The sequence below is a fragment of the Pongo pygmaeus genome, chromosome 13, assembly GCF_028885625.2.
Source record: "Pongo pygmaeus isolate AG05252 chromosome 13, NHGRI_mPonPyg2-v2.0_pri, whole genome shotgun sequence".
NCBI classification, from domain to species: Eukaryota; Metazoa; Chordata; class Mammalia; order Primates; family Hominidae; genus Pongo; species Pongo pygmaeus.
The window spans coordinates 81,427,060-81,453,650 of NC_072386.2; the positions used below are offsets into that span (position 1 = coordinate 81,427,060).

At 50.6% G+C, this 26,591-nt stretch overlaps 2 protein-coding genes across 17 annotated transcripts in view; one reads left to right on the forward strand and one right to left on the reverse strand.

Moving 5' to 3' along the window:
• SEMA4D (semaphorin 4D) overlaps nt 1-12,874 on the forward strand; it is a 134,403-nt gene extending 121,529 nt beyond the window's left edge. For both annotated transcript variants that reach the window (XM_063649668.1, XM_054502209.2), the window contains 3 exons: nt 10,529-10,738; nt 10,954-11,051; nt 12,044-12,874. In XM_063649668.1, coding sequence (XP_063505738.1) covers nt 10,529-10,738; nt 10,954-11,051; nt 12,044-12,070 — 335 coding nt within the window. In that variant the 3' untranslated portion in view covers nt 12,071-12,874. The remainder of the gene's footprint in view (nt 1-10,528; nt 10,739-10,953; nt 11,052-12,043) is intronic.
• A 1,948-nt stretch (nt 12,875-14,822) lies between these two features.
• Nucleotides 14,823-26,591, reverse strand: part of SECISBP2 (SECIS binding protein 2) — a 41,436-nt gene continuing 29,667 nt past the window's right edge. For all 15 annotated transcript variants that reach the window (XM_054502217.2, XM_054502214.2, XM_054502216.2 and 12 more), the window contains 6 exons: nt 26,297-26,435; nt 24,576-24,729; nt 23,654-23,874; nt 16,898-17,052; nt 16,275-16,467; nt 14,823-15,746 (listed from right to left, as the gene is read on the reverse strand). In XM_054502217.2, coding sequence (XP_054358192.1) covers nt 15,643-15,746; nt 16,275-16,467; nt 16,898-17,052; nt 23,654-23,874; nt 24,576-24,729; nt 26,297-26,435 — 966 coding nt within the window. In that variant the 3' untranslated portion in view covers nt 14,823-15,642. The remainder of the gene's footprint in view (nt 15,747-16,274; nt 16,468-16,897; nt 17,053-23,653; nt 23,875-24,575; nt 24,730-26,296; nt 26,436-26,591) is intronic.

The following is a 26,591-nucleotide window of genomic DNA, read 5'->3' on the forward strand; positions in this document are numbered from 1 at the left end:
GAGACAGGGTTTCGCCATCTTGGCCAGGCTGGTCTCAAACTACTGACCTCAGGGGATCCACCCGCCTCGGCCTCCCAAAGTGCTGGGATTACAGGCATGAGCCACCATGCCCGGCTGCTGTTACATTTTTAAATGTGAGGCTCCAGGTGTACCCCCTGTAGCTAGGCGGGCATACACACAAGCCCCTTGGGGTCAGCAGGGAATGAAAGATGGGTGCCCAGGGAGAAGGGACATCACTGTTACAGCAACAGAAACCACCCCAGGTATTTCAACCACAGGGAATTTAACACAGGGAATTGGTTACAAAGGTGATAGAAGGGCTGAGAACAAAGTGGGAAGGTGAGGTTTCCATTACCAGCCATGGGCAGAAAGATCGAAATGTCAAACACTCAGTCTCACTTGCTGTGCCACCGAGGCTGTGGCCGTGTGATCTGCAGCCTCCCCCTGTCCACCACACTGCCTTCACTGCTGGAGGTCCTACTTGAAGCCACAAAAACGTTTCTTCCTTCCAACTTCCTGTCTCCTGTCAATGACTCCCATGGCCAGACCTAACAGAAAGCTGGCGGTCACAGATGGATATGGGGAATGTAGCCCTGGGCTTGCAGCAGCGTGGCCAGGAGCAGTGTGTAGAGGGTAGGGGAGCTCAGGCAGGAGCGCAGTCCTTTGCCAGTGCTCAGTATGGACTGAACAGATTGGGAACTGAGGCCCCCAACCCTCCGCCACCTCCTTTTCACGTGGTCTTTACTTTCTCTCCAGAGGCGTTCGGCCCCATCTGGGACATTCCAGTTCACTTGTTCCACTGAGGCCACAGGGACATTCCAGTTCACTTGTTCCACTGAGGCCACAGCCTGCGAGGGCTGCGAGATCTCCCCAGGGAGCACCAGCTTAGGAGAGAGTGGCTTCAGCCTTTTCAAGGGTGGGCCGAGGCCAGGGCATCATGGGCATGCCGTGAACTCAGAGGGGCCGTGGTTGTGAATTTCCCGAGTAGGCTCCAGGGTTCTGTTGGGGTCTGTAGATGCTTCCTGCGGCAGAGGCCACAGTGTGGCTTGCAAGTTCCAGGGACCTTCCTGAGGAGCGTGAGTGCCACTTTCTGCCTTGTGGGCCAGGAATGAGCCACTCCAGGTGAGGCCCAAGGTCTGGAGATTGCAATACAGTGCACTCAAGGCACAGGCCTACCGCTTCCTCCTGTGTCCTCCCCCAGCCACCCAGGGCAGGGTTTTTCTTTGCTATAATGGCTGTTTTCGTGGTAGCTGTCACAGTGGTTTGGGGGCTGTCTGATTAAAGGGCTAGCAAAGTGTCTTTAGAATATGAAACTTAGAGGACATTCGTGGCATCTTCAGTTCCCCATGCTGCGTCCTGGTGCCTGTAGCTCTGCTGGGTGACCCTGTGTCTTGGGGAGCGTCTCACCCCCCAGAGAGGGCTGACTGATGGAAGGTCAGTTGGTCAGGGTTGCACTTGGGGACTGGGTCTGCCCCAGAGCTGGTGGAGGCCCATGTGTCACCCAGGAGATGTCCCCACCTGCCCCAACACTTGGCCAGTGCTCAGAAAGTGGCCCCAGGGACTCGGCCATCCAGGAGAGGTGAGGGCCCTCTGAGGACAAATCGCTTCCTGAAAGGGGATCGGGGTGGGTCCGCACAGAGGAAAACATAGTCTGTGGTGTGTGCAGAGGCTGCCAGGGCACAAGGGCCCAATGTGGAGTGCGGTGGAGGTGATGTGGCTATGTGGGCAGAGTAGGGCGGAGAGGCCTGTGTCCTGGGGGTGGGAGAGCTTGAGGCCTGGTGGTGGGGTGGAGGCCCACCCTTGTCCTGCACCCAGGGGCCTCACTGCCCACCCAAGGGAGGGACAGGGCCACACCTGTGGGCCCGTGTCAGGAGCTGGAGTGGGAGATTGGCCACCAGTGCCGCTCTCCACCTAGACACATTTCATCCCTTCTCCACCACAGTTCTCGCCTCCAGGAAGTGGAATTATCAGTGGAAGATTATATGGAAAGATCCACTGATGGCCCTGGCACAGGCCAGCCTTGTCCCTGGGGCAGGATGGGACGGTCCTGAGAAGGGAGGTTATGACACCCCTGGGGTGTCATGGTAGGAACCATGCTTTTGCAGTGCCCAGGTGAGACAGCACAGGGTGTCACCCCAAGCCTGTTACCCTGGGCTCAGTGACAAGAGGGGTGGGCAGGTCAGGGCTGCACTGCCTTGGGGCCCATGCCCTGGGAGCCGCTGGCCCTATGATCCTGAGTCCTGGGGGACTGAGTGCATCGGCAGGGCCTGGAGCAGCTGGGAGCGGCCAATTGCCTCAGTGTGCACTGTGGCCACACGGGTGGGACAGCGGCCTTGAGAGTGTTCACAGCTGTTGCACAGCCATCCTGCACCTCAGTGGCCCTGGGATGGACTGCTGTCTAAGCTTTGTCATGCAACTAGCAATGCACATTTACTATAGTCAGTCACCCTGGTACCAGCCGTGAAGGACAGGCAGGGACACACACACCACACCCCAGACACACACACCCCTGACACACCACACCTCAGACACCACATCCCAAACACCACACCACACGCCCACCACACCTCAGACACCACACCCCTGACACACACCACACCCCAGACACACACACCCCCGACACACACCACACCCCACACAACCACACCCGACACACACCACACCCCACACACACACCACACCCCACACACACCACACCCCAGACACATCCCACACACATCACACCCCCCACACACACACCCCAGACACACACACCCCTGACACACACCACACCCCACACACACCCCGACACATACCACACCCCAGACACACACCACACCCCACACACACACCACACCCCAGACAAACACACCCCTGACACACCACACCCCAGACACATCCCAGACACACACATCACACCCCACACACACACCCCAGACACACACCACACCCCCGACACACACACACCCCAGACACACACACCCCCAACACACACCACACCCGAGACACACACCACTCCCCACACACATGCCACACCCCAGACACACACCCCGACACACACCACACCCCACACACCAACCCTACACACACCACACCCCAGTCACTCACCGACACACACCACACCCCAGACACACGCCACTCCCCACACACATGCCACACCCCAGATACACACCACACCCCAGATACACACCACACCCCCCCACACCACACCCTACACACCCCAGACATACCACACGCCCCACACACCACACCCCAGACATACACATACCCCTGACACACACCACACCCCACCCCAGATACCCTACCCCAGATACACACCACACCCCAGACACACATCACACACCCCAGATACACATCGCACCCCCCCACACACCACACCCTACACATCCCAGACACACACCACACACCCCACACACCACACCCCAGACATACACATACCCCTGACACACACCACACCCCACCCCAGATACACACCATACCCCACACACCACACACCACCCCAGATACATACCACACCCCAGACACACAACACCCCCCCACACACACCATCCCAGTCACATGCCACACACCCCACACACCTCACACGCCACATGCCACACACACATGCCTGACACACTGCACCCCAGACACACACCACACCCACACACATGCCACACCCCACCCCAGATACCACCCCCACACATACACCCCACCCCACACACACATCACACCCCCCACAACCACACCCTGCACACACACTAGCCACATAGACTATGCCAGCCACATACCACACACCAGACACACACACCACACATGAGCATGACATATACTGCACACATGCCATGCACCGTACCCCCCACACACACATCCCAGACACACATACCACACACACTACACAGACCACACAGCAGACATACCACACACCAGCACCACACCCCCTCACACCACATGCCACATTCACCACACACACCACACGCCAGCATCACACACACTACACCATACCCCCTTCATACACACCACACACACAAACCACACACCTACATACCACACACACCACACACCAGCCACACACACCACAAACACACCACACACACCACACGCCACACATACATCAGATAACCACATACATACAGATACACCACAATATACACCACACATGACACATGTACCACAACACACACACCACACGACATAACACCCACACCACATCACAAACACAATCATGTCCACCACACAACACACACATACCATGTGCATGCACACAATAAATGCACAGCACAAAACATCACATACACCAAATCACACACACCACACACACATTAAACACCATACACACAGACCATGCACACTGCACATGTGCACACATACCAACACACACCACACACACACACTGTACACACACCTAAAACACAACCACCCCCATACACACTGTACCAAACACAACCACTCACACATGCACCACACACAGCACAGCATACAACACATCAAACACCAATCATACCACTGTTAACACACACACCACCACACATACTGCACACACCAAAGCACATACACACCACATAGACACATGCACGCTACCCACACCACACCACACACACAATCACATCCACACATACACAACCATACACACACACACACATTGTTGACTTAGGATCGTTTCAACTCACAGTGGGTTTATTGGGATGCAACCCCGTGGCAAGTGGAGGAGCATGTGTATTGACAAGGAGAGGAAAGCGGTCTGGAGCTGGTGAAGTAGTTAGCATGCAGCCGAGCTCTGCTCGTCTGAACTGATGAACCCCAAGTTCCTCATGGATCACTCAGAATACAGATGGGTGAAAAAATAACCCCACCACCCGTGTGCCAGCACATAGCACATCTGGCATACAAACGTAAGGATCGATAGCGATGAATGGCGGATGGGTTGTGTCTACATGCAGATACAAATCATGCACTTGTACATTAGTGTGCACACACAGAAATAGATCAATATAATTTTTTAACCAAAGTGCAGTCTTCACCCTGTCAGGGCCCTGCCTTCACCCCTGCCAGGACTATCTTCCATGTCAAGTTTAGACCCGTGTCATTTTCAAAGCTAATAATGGTTCCCCTATACTTTAGGCAGCATTTAGATATTTGGATTTGGAATGGCCTTTTATGTTTTAACTACAGTGTTAGAAATCAGAGCCCTTGGAACCACTGGGATCAGAGGGCAGCAGCAGAAGGTGCCCTTGGTCCTCTTTGAGGGGCCCAGGGGTCCGGAGAGGGCCCCCGTTCCTAGCGGCCACAGTGGCCTGTTGGCACACATGTGTGTGTTCCAGCTGCTCTGTGACATTTCCCTTTGTTTCAGACTCTCTTGAAAGGCCACGGCCGTCTTGGGAATTAGTTGACCTTGTGTGTTGGGCCACCCTTGCTGGATAGGACAAGGTGGTGCTATCAACTCCCTGTGCTCTGAGGTCCTTAGCATGTTAGATGAGGCAGCTTCACCAGAAGCTGTCCATGTCTCTTCTGTTATCCGTGATAATTCCACGTGCCTTTACAACACAGCTGTCTGGTTACCTGGGGTCTGGAAATGCCCTCGGTGCTTCAGTGGTGCCTTCCCACAGGCCCCCCCATGGAGCCAGGCAATGCCTACTTGCTCAGGTCCCTTTGCAGAGAAGAGGTTCAGGATTCCTGCCCACATTGATAAGGCGGCTTGGCCAGTAAGTGGCAGGCATGAACAGGTGCATTCCAGAAGCGCTGGGGCTGGTCCAGTGCCCTGAGTGGTCAGAGCATACCTGAATGAAACGTTAAGCTGTGTCGGCCTGGTGACTGTCAGGGAGATGAGGACTCAGAGAAGGGAGCTGTCAGAATTGCTACCTATGTGGCAGGGGTCTCACTCTCTCCTCCCTCCTCTTGGGGCCCCTGGCTACTCTGTGACTTCAACAGAGGACAGAAAGGATGACCAACAGGGCCTCAGGGCATACCCCCAGCTGCACTGTCCTTGTCCCCAGAAGGGTCCCCAGAGTCTGGGAGGGAGGAGGGGCCATGGCCAGGATTAGAAAAAACCCTGCCCCATGGAGAGAGCACAGAGCTGGGCCAGGGAAGCAGCGGGATCCTTGGGAAAAGAGGCTGGGAGCAGGTGTCCGGGTGAGGCTCGGGCAGCAGGTACGGGCAGGGACAAGCCAGGAGTCCCATCATGGAAGACATGATGGCCAGCGGCCAGCACTGTGTGCAGAGAATAGCCCCTCTGGGGACGTGCCCGCTGCCCCATTAGTTGCAGGAAGGCCACCTGGATGTGAGTTTGGGAGATGGGCTGGCCCCGAGGCAGCCAGCCCCGAGGTCAGAGTGGGCCACATGCATGGGGATGCCGGGAGGACACAGAGGAGTGCTGCAGGAGATGGCAGTGGGGGCACTTTCCAGGATGGGCCCAAGCAACTCAGTCACTGGGTGGATGCCTCACCACCCCTCCAGGCCTTCCTCAGGGCGAGGCTACTGCCCAGAGGGCACCTGGTTTGTCGCAGAGTAGAATCAGCTCCACATTTTGTGATCACATCCACAAAGCTCTGAAGCCATGGTGGTCCTGGCACCAGCTGGCCCCGTTAGAGGCTTGGGGTGGGGGTAAGCAGGTGGGAGGTGCCCCAGCGACAGGCTGAAGTGAGTGCTGGAGCCCAGGCTGCCGGCAGCCTTCCTGGACTCCTAAGTAGATGTAATAAACCCAGCCCTGGTGAATAAACCTGGCCCTTGCTTATACCAAGGTGATCAGTCTTCTCATGACAGTCCTAGCTGTAGGAGAAAGATCATTACCTACAGCATCTGCCACAGCAGTTAAAGTTTATTTGCCTCCAACTTAAGCTAGTTGCAGTGACAGGAAGGGCCAGGGGGAAGCATCTGTCCTCAGGACCTCTACCCTAGATCCTTCTAAGCCACGACAACTTCCCTTCTTTGAGGGCGCGACCAGTGTCACCTGGCTCACCACTGGGAAGAGCCAAGGCACATCCAGGTTGGTGGCTGCTGAGCCCCACAGCATCAGACCAGCCTCTTGTCCCCACCCCACAGAGGCCAAGGGGGTGATCTGGGAGTAGCACCCCAGCCTGGCCGCTCTCTTGAGGTAACAGGGTTGGATGGTTAGGGGGCTTGGAGCACTGGCCCAAGCAAGAAACCAATGGTGTTTTCAGGAGGCCCTGCTGGGAGATGGAAGACAGCTCCCCACTGGGGGCCCAGGATTCCAGGAGCTCCCCGCAGGCCTCCGTGGGACAGACTTGGGTTTGCACCTGCTGCCCCGTCCCCCTGAGGGTGCGGTGCTGATGGGGTGGCCCTGCACACTGATGGTAACTCTCACTTTCCCTCTCTCTCATGCATTCAGAAAGAGTTGGATAGTTTAAAAAGGAATACATGGAACGTAAGTACTTCTTTAACATCTTTAATGTCTTATGATGATCAAGCACATATTTAAATAGTATTTACTGATGCCTCATGTCAGTGGTGGTAAGCACATGTGTCTGTTTCTGCTCACACCCCAAGAGTGTAGAGCTTTGAGGGTTTTGCAGTCAGTGGTCCCATGATGGGGCGTTGGGTGATTAATCCAATCCAGCTTAGGCCACTCAGATTCTTAGTCTCAAGGGCTTGGTCATGAGAACCTTCCAGAGGCTCCTGTGACTCAGTGACTCCAGTCCCCTGGGTGGTTGGTTCTTGCTGCAGGTCACATGAGGGAGGAGACTGGGCTTTTATAGAACTCACTTCACTGTCTGTTCAAAGAAAAGTGTTACTTGATCATAACAGCTCAAAAAAATCTGTTTCTTAAAATGGGATTTTACCTGGATGCCCATCAGCTGGGAAAGGGAATATCTATTCCCCAGTTGATGGGCACCTAGATGTACATAGAGACATATGTTTGTACATCTACGTAATACGTACTTATATTTGTAGATGGATACATGGAATTATCTGTGGCTAGAGTCCAAAACATTTTGAGTGGGAAATAACAAATTATAGAGTGTTAAGTTTTTGTTTTTTTTTTAATTCTGCACAAAAACCAAACCTGTTCACAAGCGTTTGTCCACCAGGCCAGGGCCAGATGGGCTGCCAGGCAAAACAGTTTTGGAGCACCTTCTGAATTTCCTTGAGTTTACAGAATGTTTCCTTCAAAGTAACACTTTTATAAAAAATTATTATTATAAAAGCAATGCTTGTTTGTTATAAGTTTGGAAACTCCAGGGAAGTATAAAGAAAAAATTTAAACAATCCCAAACTTAACCATCCAGAGGTAGTTACCACCAGCATCCTGGCCATTTTTAGGCCATGACTGTATCTGCGTTCACACATGTATACATGGGTGTGTACATATATGCACACACTCCTAGGTATTCTTTCACTTAACAGTATTTTTCTGTGTTGCTAAATATTCTTCGATGGCACTTCGAATGAGTGACTTGTGGCCCCCTTCTTGGACATTTCCCAACTCCTCACTGATAGAAACAGGGCTTCACTGGGCCCATCATTGCCTCGGGACTCACTCATTCCTAGGACTGTCCAGTTAAAGGGTCTGAGCTTGGTCAAGTCCTTGGGAGGAGCATTCTCTGATGATCCTGGACAGTGGGGAATTGTTGACCAAGAGACTAGACAAAGATGAGCAGATGCCACAGTCAGTAAAGCAGGGAAAATGCATTACTAAAGTCACCTTCATTAAACTGGCGATCTCTTCTTTTCAAAACTTCAGCATGTGCCACAGAAATGGAAAGCTCTTTGGCCACCACTGTCCTGCCCAGGGAGGGGAGCGTGGGTCCTCCCACACCATTTAATACCTGTATCTGGATGCACCCCTGCCCCTACACCTGAGAACAAGGCCAGTTTTTGTGTGTGCAGGTACTTTGGACTCTTTTGGCTCTGGAATTTGTTTTACCTGCTCAGTGTTCTGAACTCCTTCCTTTTCACTACTGAACATTCTCCATGAAGCCACACTTCATTTTGTCATTCCGAGGTTGATGGGCATCTAGGGCGAATCTAACTTCTAAAGACCAATTCTTATGAGGTGTCATGGTCAAGCGGAGGCCATGGCCGGCACTGGTCTAGGTGGCCCATGGCCCACTTGGGGGCATTGGTGGGCCATGAGGAAGGGCAGGTGCTGGTCAGGGAGCCAGGTCGCTAGGCAGTCCATGCTGCTGGGGTGCCTGGCCTGATGCAGGCTGCGCCTGAGGGAGACAGAAGCAGCAGCGTAGGCTGGCCAGCCTCCCCAGCCCCACCACAAGCAGGAGCTTCAGAGACAGAAGGAGCACCTGCACTCCCTCACCTGCCCTCCAGGGCCTGGCCTGGCCCTCCCCATCATCCCAGCTCAGCTCCAGGGTCTGTACACTCTGGGGCTGGAGCTTAGTGGGAGCGTGGCCCCCCTCAGCCCTTTCTGCATTTGAGTGGAAGCCAGTGTGTGAAGCAGATCAAAGTGGATGTGCTTGTTTTTCCTTCAGTAAGGGACAGGGAGTTGAGCCTGTCCCAACACGGCCAGCAGCCCCTGGAGGGCCAACAGACTTCACGAGCAAGGAAGGCCGGGAGGTGACCTGCTGACCAGACCTTGCTTGTGGCCGCCCCCACCCATAACCCCCAACATTCTGGTTTTCACAGCCCCACCCCAGCCACCTGGAACAAATACAGAGTCTAGGGGTAGCCCTCAGGGTTGGCCGTGCAGACTTCTTGCCCTGAGATGAGGCTGGCCTCCCCAGGCGAGGCAGCCTGGGCCACAGGGGAACGTCCCTGCCTCGCCCACCCTCCTTCTCTCCCTCAGACAAGCTGAGGCCAGCCTGGCTCCACCCTGGCAGGTTGCGACAGACAGTCTGAGGGTGTGTGAAGTAATTGGCCTCTCTACTTTTTTCAGTAAGTAATTCAGATCAAAAGCCCAGAGAAAAACAACAGAGGTTTGGGGTACAAGTGGCCAATGTCGGGCCCAGGGTCCATGCTCAAGGCTGGAAGCCCATCCTGGATGTGCTGCACTTGGCAGTCCCAGTGTAATTCTGCAGGGCCCAGCCCCCGCCAGGGTCTGAGCTCTCCAGCCTGTGGCATCTACTCCCCTCCAAGCCCGCCCCAGGTCCCAATGTCTCAATTGGAGAGAGAGGCCCTCATAGTCCCCACTCTGGCCCAGCCCCCTCTGCACACAGCTGGCTGAGCTCTGGGCCTCTCCATGCTGTGGCCCTGGTAATGGCAGAGCCTTTGGGATGTCTCTGTCCATGTGGTCACAGGACATGTGTGTGGCAGCAGGGCCATGGTGGGATGGGATGCTGTTCCAAGGCCCAGAACCATTCTGTAGGAAACCAGCACAGCCCTGCAAGAAAGGGGGTCCCAGGGGACACAGGCCACACAGGTGTGCTTTGAAAAATGGCAATTAAGGTCAAAGAGCAGGAAGTCCACAAGACAGGGGCCAAGGCCAAGGCTCCCGCTGGCCATGGGGAAGCCACCTCCAGGGGAGTCCCAGGGACTGAATTGGAAGTTGTCCCAAGTCACTTCAGGTCCAGCTGGGACAGCAGAGGTAACCCCCCTGCACCCTCGTGGGGCAGCTTCTTTGGGTCCTAAATGTGGACTCAGAAGTGGAAACGGTCTGTGCCCCCAGGTCCTGCAGACATTCGCTTTGTCTGGGAGAAGAATGGGCGAGCTCTGGAGACCTGTGTCCCTGTGCAGACCCATGCACTGCCCGATGGCAGGGCCCATGCACTCAGCTGGCTGCAGGACGCCATCAGGGAAAGCGCTGAGTATCGCTGCTCTGTCCTCTCCTCAGCAGGGAACAAGACTTCAAAGGTGCAGGTTGCTGTGATGAGACCTGGTAAGTGATTCTCATGCCCACTGTAAACCCTTTTATGAGGTAATTTTTCACTATTTACAATGGCAGTGAAAAAAACATGCTGGAAAGCATGCTTGCATGGTGGCATTTTGGGTTTGGGATTTATTGGCTTTCCACTGAGAAAGGTGGCCAGTGGGCATCAAGGGTGCCATAAAGGCCCACAGAGCTTTGACCTGGGGACCCTGCTTGTTTTCCAGAAGTGACCCACCAGGAGAAGTGGACCAGAGAGCTCTCCGCCTGGAGGGCTGTGGCTGGGGAGCACGACCGGATGATGCAGAGCTGGAGGAAGGCGTGGGTATGTGGCCGCAGCCGGGCAAAGGAGGGCTGGAGCCAGGGGCAGGGCACCTGCCACATCCAGTGCATCTTTCAAGGGCCCCATTCGGCATGGACCCCACTTGTTCCCTCTTTGCCCCAGAGCAGTTTCCTTTATGAAATCTGCAACACTGGGGGGGAATCCCATGTCTTGTTGCTGAGGCTGCAGGAGATCAAGGGGCATCTGGCCCCAGCCCTTAAAAGAGACTGAAGTAGGGAGGCGAGACTGGAAGGGACTCACAGGTGCGGCTGTCTGGTTAGATGGGCCCCCACGGCCACCCCATGCTCTGTACAGAGCAGCCAGTCACTCCTTAGAGGAGAGCAGGAAACCTGGACAGGTGGGGAACCCTCCAGGTAGCTCCTGGCTGGATGCCTCACCTGCGGCACCGGAGGGGTCAGGGGGAGTGGCTTCCTGAGCTAAGCCCTGGCAGGAGCTGGGCTACGGCATGGAAGTTGCAGGCAGAGGGGCAGAGGCTCCCTAGAGGCTCCCTGTCTCCCCACGGAGACAAAGTTGTCCAGCCCTGGCTCCCAAATAGCCGATACAGAAGGCAAAGGCAGGGATTCATCACTGTGTGTGCTACCACCTGGGGTGGGGTCTTCAGCACTCAAATGAGTGTGTTAAAGTGTGTGGGTTATGTGGCTGCCAGCAGCACCCCGCTAAACTGTTGCCACCAAAGGCTGGGCATTTATAGCTGATCCTCTGTACTTCAGCACACACAGCCTCCCTCTCTTCAGCCCTCCTGCCTCTCGGCACAACCTGGGAGTGGAGCGAATGCGCTGCTGCTCTGCCTTCCTGTCACGTATGGGAGAACCACTCCTTGCATTTGGATCTTTAGACCCCAAGGAGGGGAACCACAACAGGGGGCTGAGGCCTTGAGTGCTCTGCCTGGGATGGGCTATGAGACAGACTGGGCTGCAGAGCAGGAAAGGCCCATCCGTTCTGCCAAGGATTCAAAGACCACATTGTTCTTTCAGGAAAGCTGTAGCAAGGACACCCTGTAGCCACCAGGAAAGGAGTCCCTGACACCGACCTCAACCCCAACCAGACCCTGCTGCCACTGACCACAGCCACCCCCGGAGAAGGCCTGGTCCCCCACAACTGTGAGCTGTCTTGCCCAAGCCTGCTCTGAACACAGCCATTGGGCCACCACCTGATGGGCAGAGGTGGGGCAGTGGAGAAGCCCAGAACCCAAGTGGGCCTGTGACAGGAACTAAGACTTAAAAAATTACGTGCTTACCTGGGACAGTAAGTTCTGTCTGGCACAAGCAGGTAACCAGGATAGCTAACAGGCTTCAATAGCTGCTCGTGAACTAAAACAGCAGCGTGTGTGCAGGTTCCTCCTCTAGGGTCAGGTAGCAGGCTCTGAAGGCTGATCCTACACCGTCCCAGTGACTCCCCTTTACAGAGTGCCCCCACCCCCAACAGCCAACAGGGTTAGCATGGCCAGCACAGATCGCTGCTTTTATTGATGCAAATCAAGCCTGCTGCTTCTCCTGCCTGCAGATTTAGCTAAGGAACTCCAAGATGCATGATCGGGACAAGAAAAGGTGAGACTCCACATGAAAATGCCTTGCCCTAAACCTTGAATGACTGTGAGATGCGATCTGGGAGTGCATCTGTCAAGTCTTTGTGTTTTCTTCACTAACCTCAGAATACTGGGCTCTATTTTATCAAGCGCTGCAGTTTATGCCTCTGTCCCCTGTCAATGCTCAGCTTCTGCAACAGGACACCGAGCTTGACGCAGAAAGCCAAATAGGTCAATTATGCAAATCTCCTGGTGCCATATTAAATATCTTGACAATGGAGTAAGTCTCATGAGTGTTTTGTTCTACCTGCTTTCAGGTCTCTAATTATTAAAGCTGTATCTCTGAAGACTCTGTCACTGTGTGTGTGAACTTGTCCTAAAGCTGCTCAGCCTTTAATCTTACACACGTCTCTTCTTGTCTGTAGAATGACAGTTTTCATGTCTATCATAAAACCAAAGCCTCTGTTAAAAGTCAAGCCACACCCCTCTGGTGATCCTAGTAAATACTGAGGAGTGTCTTCCCAGCAGTGTGACAATGACCTGTTTTGCATCCCCTCTTTCTGGAGTTGGACAAATTCTCTACCAGCCTTTGTGTGGGATCAGCATACATCGCCTGCTAATTCCTTCAGGATCCATCACGACAGAGGTGTCCTGAAGATGCTGGAGACACCTTGGTTGTCTCCACACGTTCCCCCTCCGCACCCCGAGTCGAGAGGCCCAGCTGCCTTTGAGGTGTGTGCTTGCCCATCCAGCCAAGGATGCCAGTCTTGCTCACAGAACCATCACATACTCATAACCTGAAGTTTTCCTGTAAAATATCCATCAGCTCACTGTGGTTCTTGCTTTGGGTGTGGCTTCAACCACTACAAACTGCTGAGTGAAATGCTATGGGATTTGGGCTTATATTCTTGGTGCTGTTTTCTGTCTCTTCTCCTGAAAGTCTGGATTTCGAGCACTTTCACGCTTAACAAAATAATTACATACTTGAAGTTTTCGTAATGTGGAGTGTTCTACTGGGAAAATGGAGTTATGAGGATGAATTTCTGAGTCTTTGCTCTGCTGGAAAAAATAAAAATAGAGTTGTACATTGTTCAGTTAAATGACTGTACTTGGCGCCCCTGGCCCAGAGCTGTGTGCTTCATGCGGCACCATCTGCACGTTGAGGGAGCTGAAGTCACCTGCAGCAGTGGCCTCAGCTGGAGTCCTTCACTGCCAAGAAAATGATAGCATCACCAGGCAACCACGTGATGAAAGTTTGGTTAAATCCCAGGAAAAGGAAAGCTCTCAGCAGCTGCATGAAATGTTGAAAAGCCTACCTACTCTGTTTAAGCTGCTTTTATCTTAAGATTAGCAAAACAAATATCACAGACCTAGAGAGCTCTAAAAAGGGGCTTTGAGCAGAGGAATTCATCTCTAGTAGAGATCTTTAATTTTTTGATTTATCAAATTTTAAAATTCTAGCTGCTGAGTGCAGCTCATAGGCTATTTTGTCTTTTTCCCCACAAATTAATTTTGGAACTTTTATTCTCAAATAATCTCCTATTTTCAAACTTACCACAACTGACTTGCTACTTACTGATGAGGGGAGGAGGAAGCAGGAAAGACCTCTCCTTTCCTGCTGACTGCCCTGAAAGATAAATGGGTGGAGATGACTTGCTGCTTGGGACTACTGATGGCCTGGCTGACCACATCTACTTCCCATGTCTAAACAGCTCAGAACGTGTAAAGAACAGCAAGGCTCACACTGGTCACTGTGAGCTCCACAGATGACAGGGCAGACGGTGCCTTCATACACCAAACTCTGGTCACATTTCCAGCCCTGCCCATAGCATGTCATTTCTGACTCATTATTCCAATTTTATTTGCTCATCACAGGCCACTTCTCAAGAGGTACAATATTGGCATGACTGAATTCAATTAAGAGCACTTTCGAAGCCAAAACAATACAAAAAGCAGTGAAAATTCTTTCCTGCCATTGGCTGTGGTGAAAACGCAAGCACAGGTTGGGATTGAGCCAGATCTGGCTCTGGCAGGTCTGTGCAGTGCTGGAGGCTTTGACAATCACTACTTCCAGACCTAGGAGTGCTGGGGATAGCAGAACCCCCACTACGCGGCCCCCTTTTATTTCAGGGCCCAGACTGTCCAAAGGAGGTAAATTAAGACATAGGAATCATCAAGTAAGACAGAGACCACTGATAAGCCTAAAATCACCAGAGTCTGAAACAAAATTTAATAATTACTCTTTATTTAAAATAAATAAGCCCTCTTACTTACAGGGAAAATATGAAAGCAAACTCTGTCCTCCTGGTCTAAGACAGAAACCACATTCAGAATATGTTCATTGAAAAAGGAAAGATTTGTTGATTATCAAACAAATCTAGGTACTTCAATAAACATTGTTTCTTTGAAAAATAAAGACTGAAAGGAATAATTCATTTGAAAAAGTCACAGGTTAGAAAACCAATTTTCCTTCTGAGGCTCATTTTAGGAAATCCTCCAAGTGTTCCCAAATCTTTTAAAAAAGCTACATCCCCTGAGAAAGGGCCCTTCCCCTGTAGCCCTCTTGCTCTGACACCAGCAGCCCTGCACCCTTCTGCCAAGTGGCTCCCTGCAGGACGGTGCTGTTGCCAGGCAGGAATGGCCCTCCATGGCCACCTCCAGCAGGCGGGAGCTCACCACATGCTTTCTCCAAACTCACTCACTTGGCTCAGCTATTCTGCAATGGAGAGGAAGTTTCCTTAGCAGCCAAAGTATTCTAAGTATCACATTTTCCAGTATTTTCCAGATCCATAGTGTGCTCAGAAAGCCAGAGCTGTATCACCAGGCTTTTAGAGAAGATTAACACCTGCACATCTGAATGACCCTTAACAGGCTCCGCAGCACTGAACGCCTGCAGACACTGCTTCATGTGCCCTTTAATGCTGATCAATTTCCAGATTCAACAGTTACACAAATTACACTGTCATGAAAAACTGAGAAGAAAAAGCCCCAAAGTCTTTTTCAGACCTCCCCTCCTTACCCAAAATACAGACACACAGGCAAGAACTCTCATAAATTCAAATTCATCATTTGAGAGGTTGAAGCCTCCAAGGATTCTTCTAGCTCCAGGGTACATCCACTGTATGCTTCCAGATGTTTTTTCCAGATTTCAACTAAAGTGAGAAAACAGCACGAATGAGGAATAGGCATCAATGAGTAGGAAAACTCCTGTAAGAAAACCAGCAGCATGAGAGAGGGAGCCTGTGGCCACTGCCCAGCAGCTCACGGTGCTCAGAGGTGCCCTGGCAGACGTTCACTCACTGTTCTCAGCCTACTGGGCCAGGCTGCCCCTTATTGAGCAGAAGCTGGGGGGCCATCTTCTATAGGGCAGCTGGGGCCTCATGTAGGTAGGCTAGGAGAGGACTGAACCTTTACTTGGCCTTCCAAGCCTGTCTTGGGTACAGCTATCCTTAAGGCCACCCATTGTCAAAAGACATCTGACTTGAAGTCTGAGACAGTCACTGACAAGCCCTTCCCACTTCAAAAGTCTGATAATACCTCTTAGGCAATGGGCTGGACTTACCAGGCCCTGCTACTCAGCTGGTCTTGCAGCATTGTGAAGCTGCTCTCCTAGGGACTCTAAAGTCAATAAATAACTTAGAGGACACTCGACCTGACACGACTCTCCCTTAAACACTCACTGTAGTGTGGCTCTTCTTTTTCTGTCAGGGCTGGGGGGCCATCTTCTGCAGGGCAGCTGGGGCCCTGTGTGGGTGGGCTGGGAGGTGCCTGAGGCCTGGGCTCTCCCACCAGCTCCTGCTGCACATTCTCCAGCATGGTCTTGTACGCCTGTCGGGCCGCCATTGTCAGCTCAACCATCTTGTGGAACTGATCCTTGGGCACAAGTGAGAGCACACAGGTAACCCAGCTACAGAGGACACGGGTCCCTCAAACTCAGCAATGGCCACCTCCACAGAGAAGCAGGGGTGACATGGGGTAATGTGGACCTCATGCTTATGGGGGGGTACCAGGGAAGCTGCCCCAGAGGAAAGAGTGGGCTAGGCCGATTTCTTGGGCCTGCCTGAGGTGCCACTATGTCAGCAGCAAGCCCAGAACAGAGCTCAGTTCAGAACCAGACACCCCATGCTGTCAAGGAGACAAAGGCTACTTTTTTATAAGAAGGTTCTGCCTAAGTGGTGGCACCTCCTCAATGACAGCCTACTGGAGGTTCTGGGGCTGCTCTGTGGGTGAGCCCACACTGACCACCTGCCCCCACTTCCTCCCACGGGCAGTGACTGAAGAGGTCTGTGCCCTGTGCACTCACCTGGGCCCCATCATAGCTGAAGATCCCCACCACACTGACAGGAACTGCCTTATTCAAACTGCGCCCCAGAGCTTTGCGGTTGAGAGCAAACACAAAGGGAATGTTCTGCTCACAGGCATAATCAATAATTGTGTGCAAAGTGTCATCCAGCCCACCTGGTCAAAGGACAATGAAAAATGACAGGAAGACATGTCACATGGCGTCTGGTGTTAATACTGGTTGCAAAGAGCTTTTTCTTAGCAACACACCCATCTATGATTTTATACCCAAGGCAGAGGCCCCTGAAAATACAAGGAGAAAGCAAGTTGCAGAATCAACTCTCCAAAAATATGGGGAAAAATGGAAAGAAAACGCACAGCTGGTATTGTCTTAACAGGAAAAGTTAACTATTAGTATTACTGAAACTTACCACATGCCAGACCACTGATCAACTGCTTCACACCCATTAGCTCCTGTGTCCTCCCCCAAATCCCAAAAGGCAGACAGATGCTGTGCCCTCACTGACAGATGCAGAACCAGAGGCACAGAAAGGTTAAGTTCCTTATCCCACATTGTACCCCAGTCAAGGCACAGGTCTGGCTCCCAAGGGCTCACCACCCTCTACTCCCTGACCCTGCTTCTGGGCCAGGGACCAGCCAAGGCTGGTGCATCAGAGAGAGGAAGGAGGTGAAATGAGTACCATGTGCAGGTGATGCACCTGGAAAACCCAACAGCACCTGAGAAATACTCCTAATAGCATGAGAAGTACATGAGGGGGTGTGGCACAAGTCTCTATACACACGCACACAGCAGCCAGCTGGCATATATCAAAGAGACGACTCCATTTACAACAGCAGCACAAGACTATAGTTGGTAGGAATGAATTTTTCAAGAAACATGAAAAGATGTACAGGCAACTTCAACACGCTGTTAAAGAACACAATACTAGCCTGGGCAACATAGTAAGATCCCATCTCTACAAAAAAAGAAGAAAAAAATTTTGCCCAGTGTGGTGGTATGTGCCTGTAGTCAACCTACTCAGGAAGCTGAGGCAAGCTCAGTAACTTGAGCCCAGGAGTTCAAGGTTGCAATGAGCCATGATCATGCCACTGCATTCCAGCCTGGGCAACAGAGCGAGACGCTGTCTTTTAAACCATCCCTGCAACAGAAAATCTGAACAAATGAAAAGGCACCTATGCTCCTGCATAGAATGATCCAAAATGATGAAATGTCAACTCCACATTAATCTAACACTTTAAAACAGCGGTCCCCTACCTTTTTGGCACCAGGGACTGGTTTCGTGGAAGAAAATTTTTCCATGGACAGGGGAAGATGGTTTTGGGATGAAACCGTTCCACCTCAGATCATCAGGCATTAGTTAGATTCTCATAAGGAGCACGCAACCTACATCCCTCACAAGCGCAGTTTACAATAGAGTTTGTGCTCCTATGAGAATCCAACGTTGCTGCTGTTCTGACAGAAGGCAGAGCTTAGGCAGTAATGCTCACCTCCTGCTGTGCCACCCAGTTCCTAACAGGCCCCAGATAATACTGGTCTGCAGCCCAGAGGTTGGGGACGCCTGCTTTAAAATACTGTAAGTTACTACAGACGGGATTTCATTGAGAAATAAAAAATATGGAAAAAATATAAAAAGATGTCAGGCTAACATGGTCAGGTATTAAAGTTTACTATAAAGGTACCATAGTGTAAACAAGGTGATGCAGATTAACAGAATGGACGCCAGAAAAAACCGGAGTTTAATGGAAACAGCATGTGAGGAACAGCATTTCGGTTTAGTTAGGGAGAAGATCCTAGAGGACTGGGTGGACCCATCCTGTCCATCTTAGACCACAATAAATCCTACCTAAACATATACAAATGAAGGAACCAGGAGATATACAGAATTTTAAAAGCAAACCTTTTAAACACTGGAGTGGGAAGGCTGAGAAATAACACAATACCTAGATGCAACTAAAAAATGAAATACCAATATATAAAACACCTAAAGTCTCTGCATGGCCAATTTTTTTTTTGGTGGAGAAACTGACAAACCAGAAGAAACACTTGCAACTCTTACCCAAAGGGCTAACTTATAAAAAAGGTACAAATCAATCTAAAAGAGGTTAACATCCCAAAAGCAAATGGGCAACAAATATGAACAATTCACAGAAAATGCCAAGCTCCTGATGCTGACCCTCCCTCATAAGAAAACTGCTAATAAAAACTCCTGGAGAGGATGCTCACACCACCCTGGGAGGGAACACAGTGGTCTCTGGAGGAAGGCACAGCATATGCTTTCGAGTTACCAATGCACACAGCATTGTAGGCCAGGCACCTGGCCTACAGGATACTCACCCAGTCCTTACAGAGCAACTGTAAAAAACAACAACTGTTTACAATTAGCATAGTATCACCTGGAACCTACTTACATATCGATCCTCTCATTTCAAGAGAAGAACGTCTCCAATGCACGTCCTACCATACTGTGGAAACTGGGAACTCACTCTGCACCTAGTTGGATGGGAGATTAATTTCTAAGCCCACAGCCCTTATTCTGCCCACACCCTGCCCCTGATCTACCCAAAGCATTTGCAAAGTGATGAGGAGGCAGCCTCCTGGGATAGAAACTTTGAAGAAAAAGACCAGTTCCAGATGGGCTGGGAAAAGGGGAGATAGGGCAGAGATGGGGTGGAGTGTTCCGTATTCCTTAGGTATACTTACAGTGAAATCTATATTCAGTTTGTCAGGGGAGACATATGAAGTCCCCCTAACATCAGATGCATGTCTCTCACTGGAGGGTCTCTGCCTGGTGTCCACCCCAGCTCCTGGGAGTGAATCTGAAATGTTATTTGAGCACTGTGCAGAAACAACCTAACAGAGCAGGCTTGGCTACTGTCCTCTCGAGGCTGCCTGCCAGGTTGGCCCTTGGCTGGGGTCTGTGAACTTGGATTTTGGGAGGGTTCCCACCACCTTAACTGGTAAGAGTAACTCACTGTGCCTCTATGGTGTGCAAACACTGTGGTTTCTGCTGAACACCTGCTTTCCTTCTGGAGTCTGGAACTTTGTGTGTGCTAGGCAGAGGATGCCTGCGTGACCGGCCCCCAACAGAACCCTAGGCGCTGAGTCTCTAATGAGCATCCCTGGTAGACAACACTTCCCACGGGCTCTTAACTCGTCTCTGGGATATTAAGAGTCTCCTATGTGACATCACTAAAAGCGACTTTTGGAAGCTGGAGCCTGGTTTCCCCCACACTTAACCCCATGTGCCTCTTCGCTTTGCTAATTTTGCTTTGTGCCTTTTCACTGTAGTAAGTCACAGCTGAAAGTACCACTCTATGCTGAGTCGTGTGAGTCCTCCCGGCACATCACTGAGCCTGGTGGTGGCCTTGGGAACACCCAATACAAGCAGCAAAGTCCAGACTGTTTTGCTCAAACAACCTCCAACCTGTTATTAGTGAGATGAAAGCACGTGTGGCAAGGGCCAACTACTGAAGTTCCACAAGAAAGCTTATGTCAAACAAGCAAGATGCTAGGCTCAGATGATTTCCATTTCAAAGTTTAAGTTCAGAATTATTAAGTAAAATGCCACTCAGAGCAAATACAGTACTTCAACGTAATTCAAGGCTGTAACATCAATTTTTATCTTTAAGATGACTGCAAGCCATTGGCTATCTTATCTGGCAAATATTTATAAAATATACAATCAAGTCCCTTATGCCTCAAAGCAAAAACGTGTCGGAACCAATGATTACACAAATGCATTTTAAGTATACAACAAATCCTTATGATGCTGATCAAGTAAAAACCTAGCCCCATGCTCTGGCAATAGGCAGAGAAGGGGAATGATGTCTTCCAAGAAAGTGGGGTGACTGTAGGCTGAGGACATACATTTCCACCTTTTTGTTTTTTAAAGACACAAATCCACGGAAGAATGTCAGAGACAACAGCAAAAAGTTTCAGAAGCTGACATGCAAATGGACAGCTGAGCTAGCCAACCTAAGCCAACAGTGAGAAAAGCCTAGAACAGCCAGCCCTGGATCCCAGAATCCCCCAAAGGTTGGGAATAGGCAGCACAGGGTGAGGCACAGGTGAAGAGGGCTGGTTGAACACTGGCAAAGAGGCAACTCGGTGTCCAGCCCCTCAGCTGCAGCCCTCTGGTGAGGCACAGCACAGGTTTGCAGGACATGACGCACCACACATCTAATGGTGGTGAGAAGATGAGCTCACAGGGTGAAGTTCGCCTGTCCCTCCAGGCAGGCAGTGAGAAGTCTTCCTTGGGGATGTGACCAGCCCTAGTGGAGACAGAGACACCCAGGGGCACTTCCAACATGGAAGCAGCCCAACCACATCATCCTACAGCAGAAGTTCTCAGTGCACTCCTTGGAGAAGCAGCAACAGCACCTAGGAACTTGCTGGAAGTACAAATTCTTGGGCCCACTGGACCTACTTGAAGCAGAAACTCTGGAATCTGTGTTTTCCCCAGCCCTCTGGGTGATTCTGATGCTGGCTACAGTTTTGAGAATCACCATCCTCAATGCTGCTCACAGCTTTGAACACCAGCCACACACCCAGATTTCCAGTCAGCTATTTAGTGGCTCTTAACTGGGCGCAGACAACCAGGACACAGAGGACATCTGTGGAAAACCTCCACCATGAGAGGCCAAAACAAACAGAGCAAACTACTTGGAGGAAACAGAGGCACTGCAGGGAGAGGAACTAGGCATCATTAAAATTCTCCAAGAGGCGACCATGAGGCAGCAGCAATGTAATTAAAAAAAAAAGGAATCTTCAGAGGACAAAAACAGCTCCCAAAAAATAAAAATAATATCAGAAGTAAAAAATTATACAGAAAGTTTACAAGATATGGTTGAGAAATTCTAACAGAAAATGAAACCAAAAGAAAGAGATAAAAAGAAGCCGGAAACAAATAATGTGAGGACACCAGTCCAGGAGGCCCGACCCTGACATACTTCCAAGAAGAGCTGGCAGGGACTGGAGGAGAGGATTCAAAGCAAAAATTCAACATGTCCCAGAGCCAGACACTGGATGCAAACTGTCCCACATCCTGTAACCCCAGGATCAAGGCACTTCCAGTGAATCCCCAGAGAGCGGGGGGTGCAAAATGATCACAAAGGATCAAGAATCAGAGACTCTGGATTTCAAGCAAGAGCTTCAAAATATGCCTCCCATGAATCCTTTTCTCCTAAACCACTGGAGGATTCACTCCAACAAAACAAGAGTGCAGCCCAAGAAGGAGTCCATAAACAACACCTTATTGAGAGCAGGGTGGGAGCCAAGGGTATCCCTGGGTGGCAAATGCATGAGGTGCAGTGAGCTGGGAATGAAGGTTTCTTCAGCAGATGAAACTGCAGAATGCCTGGTGTAACCAACTGTCTTAGAGGAGACTGAGGCAGCTGGCTGAGGGCATAAGGTTTCATTAATGCTAAGTATATAGACAATTAAGCAACCACCACAAAACAAGAACAATAACCCGAACTATACATTAGGGTAAGTAATAGCAAAGCCCTTTTGCTCTATTGGGAAGATGACAAATACTTAAAACAGAAAACATGTGAAGCAGTAGCTCACAAGCCTCTTACATGGAGATATGGAGGAAATATCCCACAGTGTGGCTAACAGCTGACAGGTGGAGTTGGTAGGCAAGGGAGGGAGCCCAAGCCTGCCTCTCCCTTAACAAACCCTACAGGACTACTTGACCCTTTAGCTGTGAACATGTACAACACTGACAAAAACAGCCAGGGAAGCATGTGGCCTGTCCTCTCCAATGACCTGGAAAGGCCTCTGGGCACACAATCAGATGAGTGGGTCACTGAGATCCCTTCTGTCATATTCTGGTCAGCGGTGATGCTGGACCCGTACCGAGTTAGGACAGGGACGAGCTGCTGGCTGGGGGCCTTGGACATGTCACAAAACTTCCAGGCTTTAGATATGAAATGGTAACTGGAAAACATCATCTCTGAGGGTTCAGCCCCAGGATGTGGATGCATTATCTCAAAGTGGGATTCTGTAAAGTTGAATTTGACACTGCAGGAGAACAGAATGAGGCCAGGGAGGGGCTTGTGAGTGTTCCCTAGCGTAGACGGAGATGAAGGACAGGTGTCCATGAGCAATGCCACTCTGCTCTTATCAGTTGTCCTATTGCTCAATTCGAGGACACAACACAGACAGGCAAGTCCTCCAGAAGCCAAGAGAGCACAAGCACGGGGTAAACATGAGATGTCACAGGTGAGGGTTCACTGTCACCTGACCCAGCATATCACATCCAACAAAACAAAAACACACATTCCAGTTTAAGTAAAATGGCAAAGTATTTAGACAAAGCCACATCTGTAACAAGCAAACAGATGAGTCAACCACAGACTGAACAACTAAATGTCAAGTAGACGAAAGCCCTAGGTAGGTACTGCATGGCTGCCAAGCACAGCATCTCAGTGGTGCAAGGGACCAGTGACAATCCCAGCCCCAGGGTAGTGGCCTGCACAACAGAGGCATGTCTTTCCCTGATGCCAGAGGCCTGTGTGGGCTGGCTGGCCTCCCAGCGTGCAGGATCACAGGACCCACCTGCCCTACAGAGGGTAAGGCACTTGGTAATGGTCAATGCAGTTGGGAAACAGTTACTCAATAAAAACAAAAACCACAAAGAAAACGAGTTGTCAAGGCCTGTGGCATGGGCCACCCAAGTGTGTGGCAACCACGAGGGCACACTAGGCACTCGTGCAGGGGCCCACATATCACAGGACCACACCGTGCCTTTACCTTTTGACTGTATCTTCTCACAGTTGGGAGAAATAATGACACATTTCAGTTTTTTGAGCTTCAGGTGTTTCAGAACTTCCCTCAACCCCAACACAAGTCGACGTTTAGTCTTGGCCTTGACTGGATCTTTCTGGTACATACGGTCTTGGAAACGGACCAGTTCTTTGAGTAGGTCGGTAACACAGGCATCCACTTCTTTACTAAGCATCTGGCTGCAGTAACTGAAAGAAACATCAGACATCAGGAATTGTGCCACTGGCTGTGACACTGCAGCACTGCTCCCATCCCACCCCAGGGAGAAGAGACGTAGACTGAATCAGACAAAAAGTCACGTTTCAACAAGTACTACTAACCAGAACTGTGGAATTCCTGATGATTTAATTTTATGAAAGGCAAATACTGGGGCATCTTCCCCCATTCCCAACTACAAGGGACAAATTTCTCTGGGCCCTGCCCGACCATAGTTTGCCACAGGTCCCCATCTCAGCCACTACCCCGTGCAACTCCCTGTCATAAAGACAAATACCGGGAGACTATCCTGGAAGAAAAGTGGGCAGGGAAGAAGGCAGAGTGAGCACACAAGGTTAAAGGAATCCTGCCGCCTAAGAAATTATACAGATTAAACCATGAAAAGGGGCCCAAAGATGATGCACGGTCACTTCACTATCCATTCCCGACTGCAAACCTGGACTGAGGGTCCCTCTTCCATCATTAATAGCACAAGAACCTCAGTAGAAGCAGAATCAGACACAAGGATTAGGCTCTCCCTGAATGCGTGTAACCAGGTACCCAACTTCTTTCAACCATGAGGGTTAAAGCACAGTGTGGCCCAGCAACAAGGATTTATGGGAGATATCAATGCCATACTGAACCGAAGCACTTCCATCTTCCCCTAGTCCCTGGCAGGCAGGGGCTCACTCACTCCCTGAATCTGCGGCTGTGGATCTTAGGGAAGGTGGCGTGATTGGGAGCAAGGTGGGAGGCCTCTGTGTCCCTCTGGAGTTCTGTGCCTGGTGGCTCTTCAGACTTGTCCTCAACCGAAGGAGTGGAGATCAGTTCGTCCATCCCCTCTGGCCCTTCATGGAGGAAAAAGTCATCATAAGACATCTGTGAGGCCCAGTGCACACACTGAGGGGCTGGCCCAATGCAGTCTCACCAATGCAACCAGACCCTGCACACAACCACCACATTCACAGACAACATGCAGAGAGGTTTACAGAAGGCAGAAAAAACAGACGAGGATGCCTGGGGAAAACAGAAAAGCTGGTGGAGGCAGTCATGCCTGGAGGTGTGCCTCCCCTCAATTTACTTATATATTTCATTTTTATTATGGTAAAATATACATTAATATTACCATTTTAACCACTTTTAAGTGTGCAGTTCAGTGGCCAAATTTATTTTTTGATTTTGAAATTTAACCTGAAGAATCTCTTATGAGGGAGTTTTAAAAAACAGGGTTTTAGTTCTAAGTTTTTTCTGAAATGCTTGAGACCATTTCTTTTTGAAATAATCCTTTAGAAATAGCTGAACTCCAACATCTAAACTATGAGAAACTCAAGACGTGTGTGTTTAAACACACCAGATCTGATGCAGTGATAGCTTACTGTCCCCAACTAGTTACTTCTACTGACTATCAAAATGCAATTGCAGTAACAGATCACCAAATGAAGGAATGAAAAAACATATACCACACCCACAAGAATGGCAAGGCTGAAAAACATAGTGCCCCGTGGGCTGGCAGAGATGGGGAGCACCTGCAACTCTCAGCCTCCCTGGGGCTGTAACTGGTAGAACAGTCAGAAACCCATTGGGCAGGAGCTACTAAAGCAATTCTGCTCCCAGGTAATGCCCCACAGGAACGAGTGCTTGTGTCCTTTAAGACACATACAACACTGTCCGCAGCAACCCTGTTTCTAATTACCCAAACTGGAAAATGCCTGAATGCCCATCCGCAACCCTGTACATTCGTCCAACTGAATTTTCCACAGTGATGAAAATAAATGGCATCTCCATGTTGCCAGCAAGGCTGAAGGAAAGGGGACAAAGAGCAGCACATAACACACAGTTGCACTAGAGCCACAGCCACAGCCCTTGGTGGGGTTGCCATGGGGCAGGGTCTCCTGGGGGAGGCCTCTGACAAGAGGGCACAGGCAATTGCTGGGCTGTGTTTTGCTTCTTGATCTGAATGCAGTGGTCACTGTGAAAAGTCTTCAAGCTGTACACTGATATTTGTGCACTTTTCTGAATGTATAACTGAATAAGAAGTTTCCTTAACAACACACAATTGTGTTCATGCCCCCACATCTCCAATACTTGCTGGTGAGCAGCTGTGCAGCTAGCGGTGTTAATTCTCATGACCACTTCAAGTTAGAGGACCATCCAGCATCACACAGATCAAACTTGGTGGGAAGGGAGGATCCTCACCTCTGTCCCTCACAGACCCCAGAACCAGAGGGACTAGAAACACTCCCCCATCTGTGGGGACCTTCCTTCCCTGTAAAGCTGGGAGCTCAATGCTGACCCACTTTCACCACAAAAGCAAGAGGAGTCAGCCAAGTCCTGGAGAGTTTGCTCAGCACAGCTCATCCTTTTCATAGTTGCTCCCGTTTAAATTATTCTTAAGGCACAAACAGAAGTTGGTACCTGACAGCTCTGCCTGCTCGGGAACCTGGTCGTCATCACCACTCTCTCCATCTTGTGTGTCATCACTGGTAAAAGCTGGACTCACAGCATTTTCTTGGAGACGCTGCTGCTTTCTCTCTTGCCGTTCTTTCAAAATAATCTTAAAAATTAAATAAACAATTAAAATGCCTAAATACTTGTACTTAAAAGATAAGCTCTTCTGCAAATTAAACTGCCCAAGTTCAACTTTTTGGCAATGTGCCTATTAGTGCCCTGAGAGCAGCCAAGTGCTCCCCAGACTCCAGGGAGCTCACCC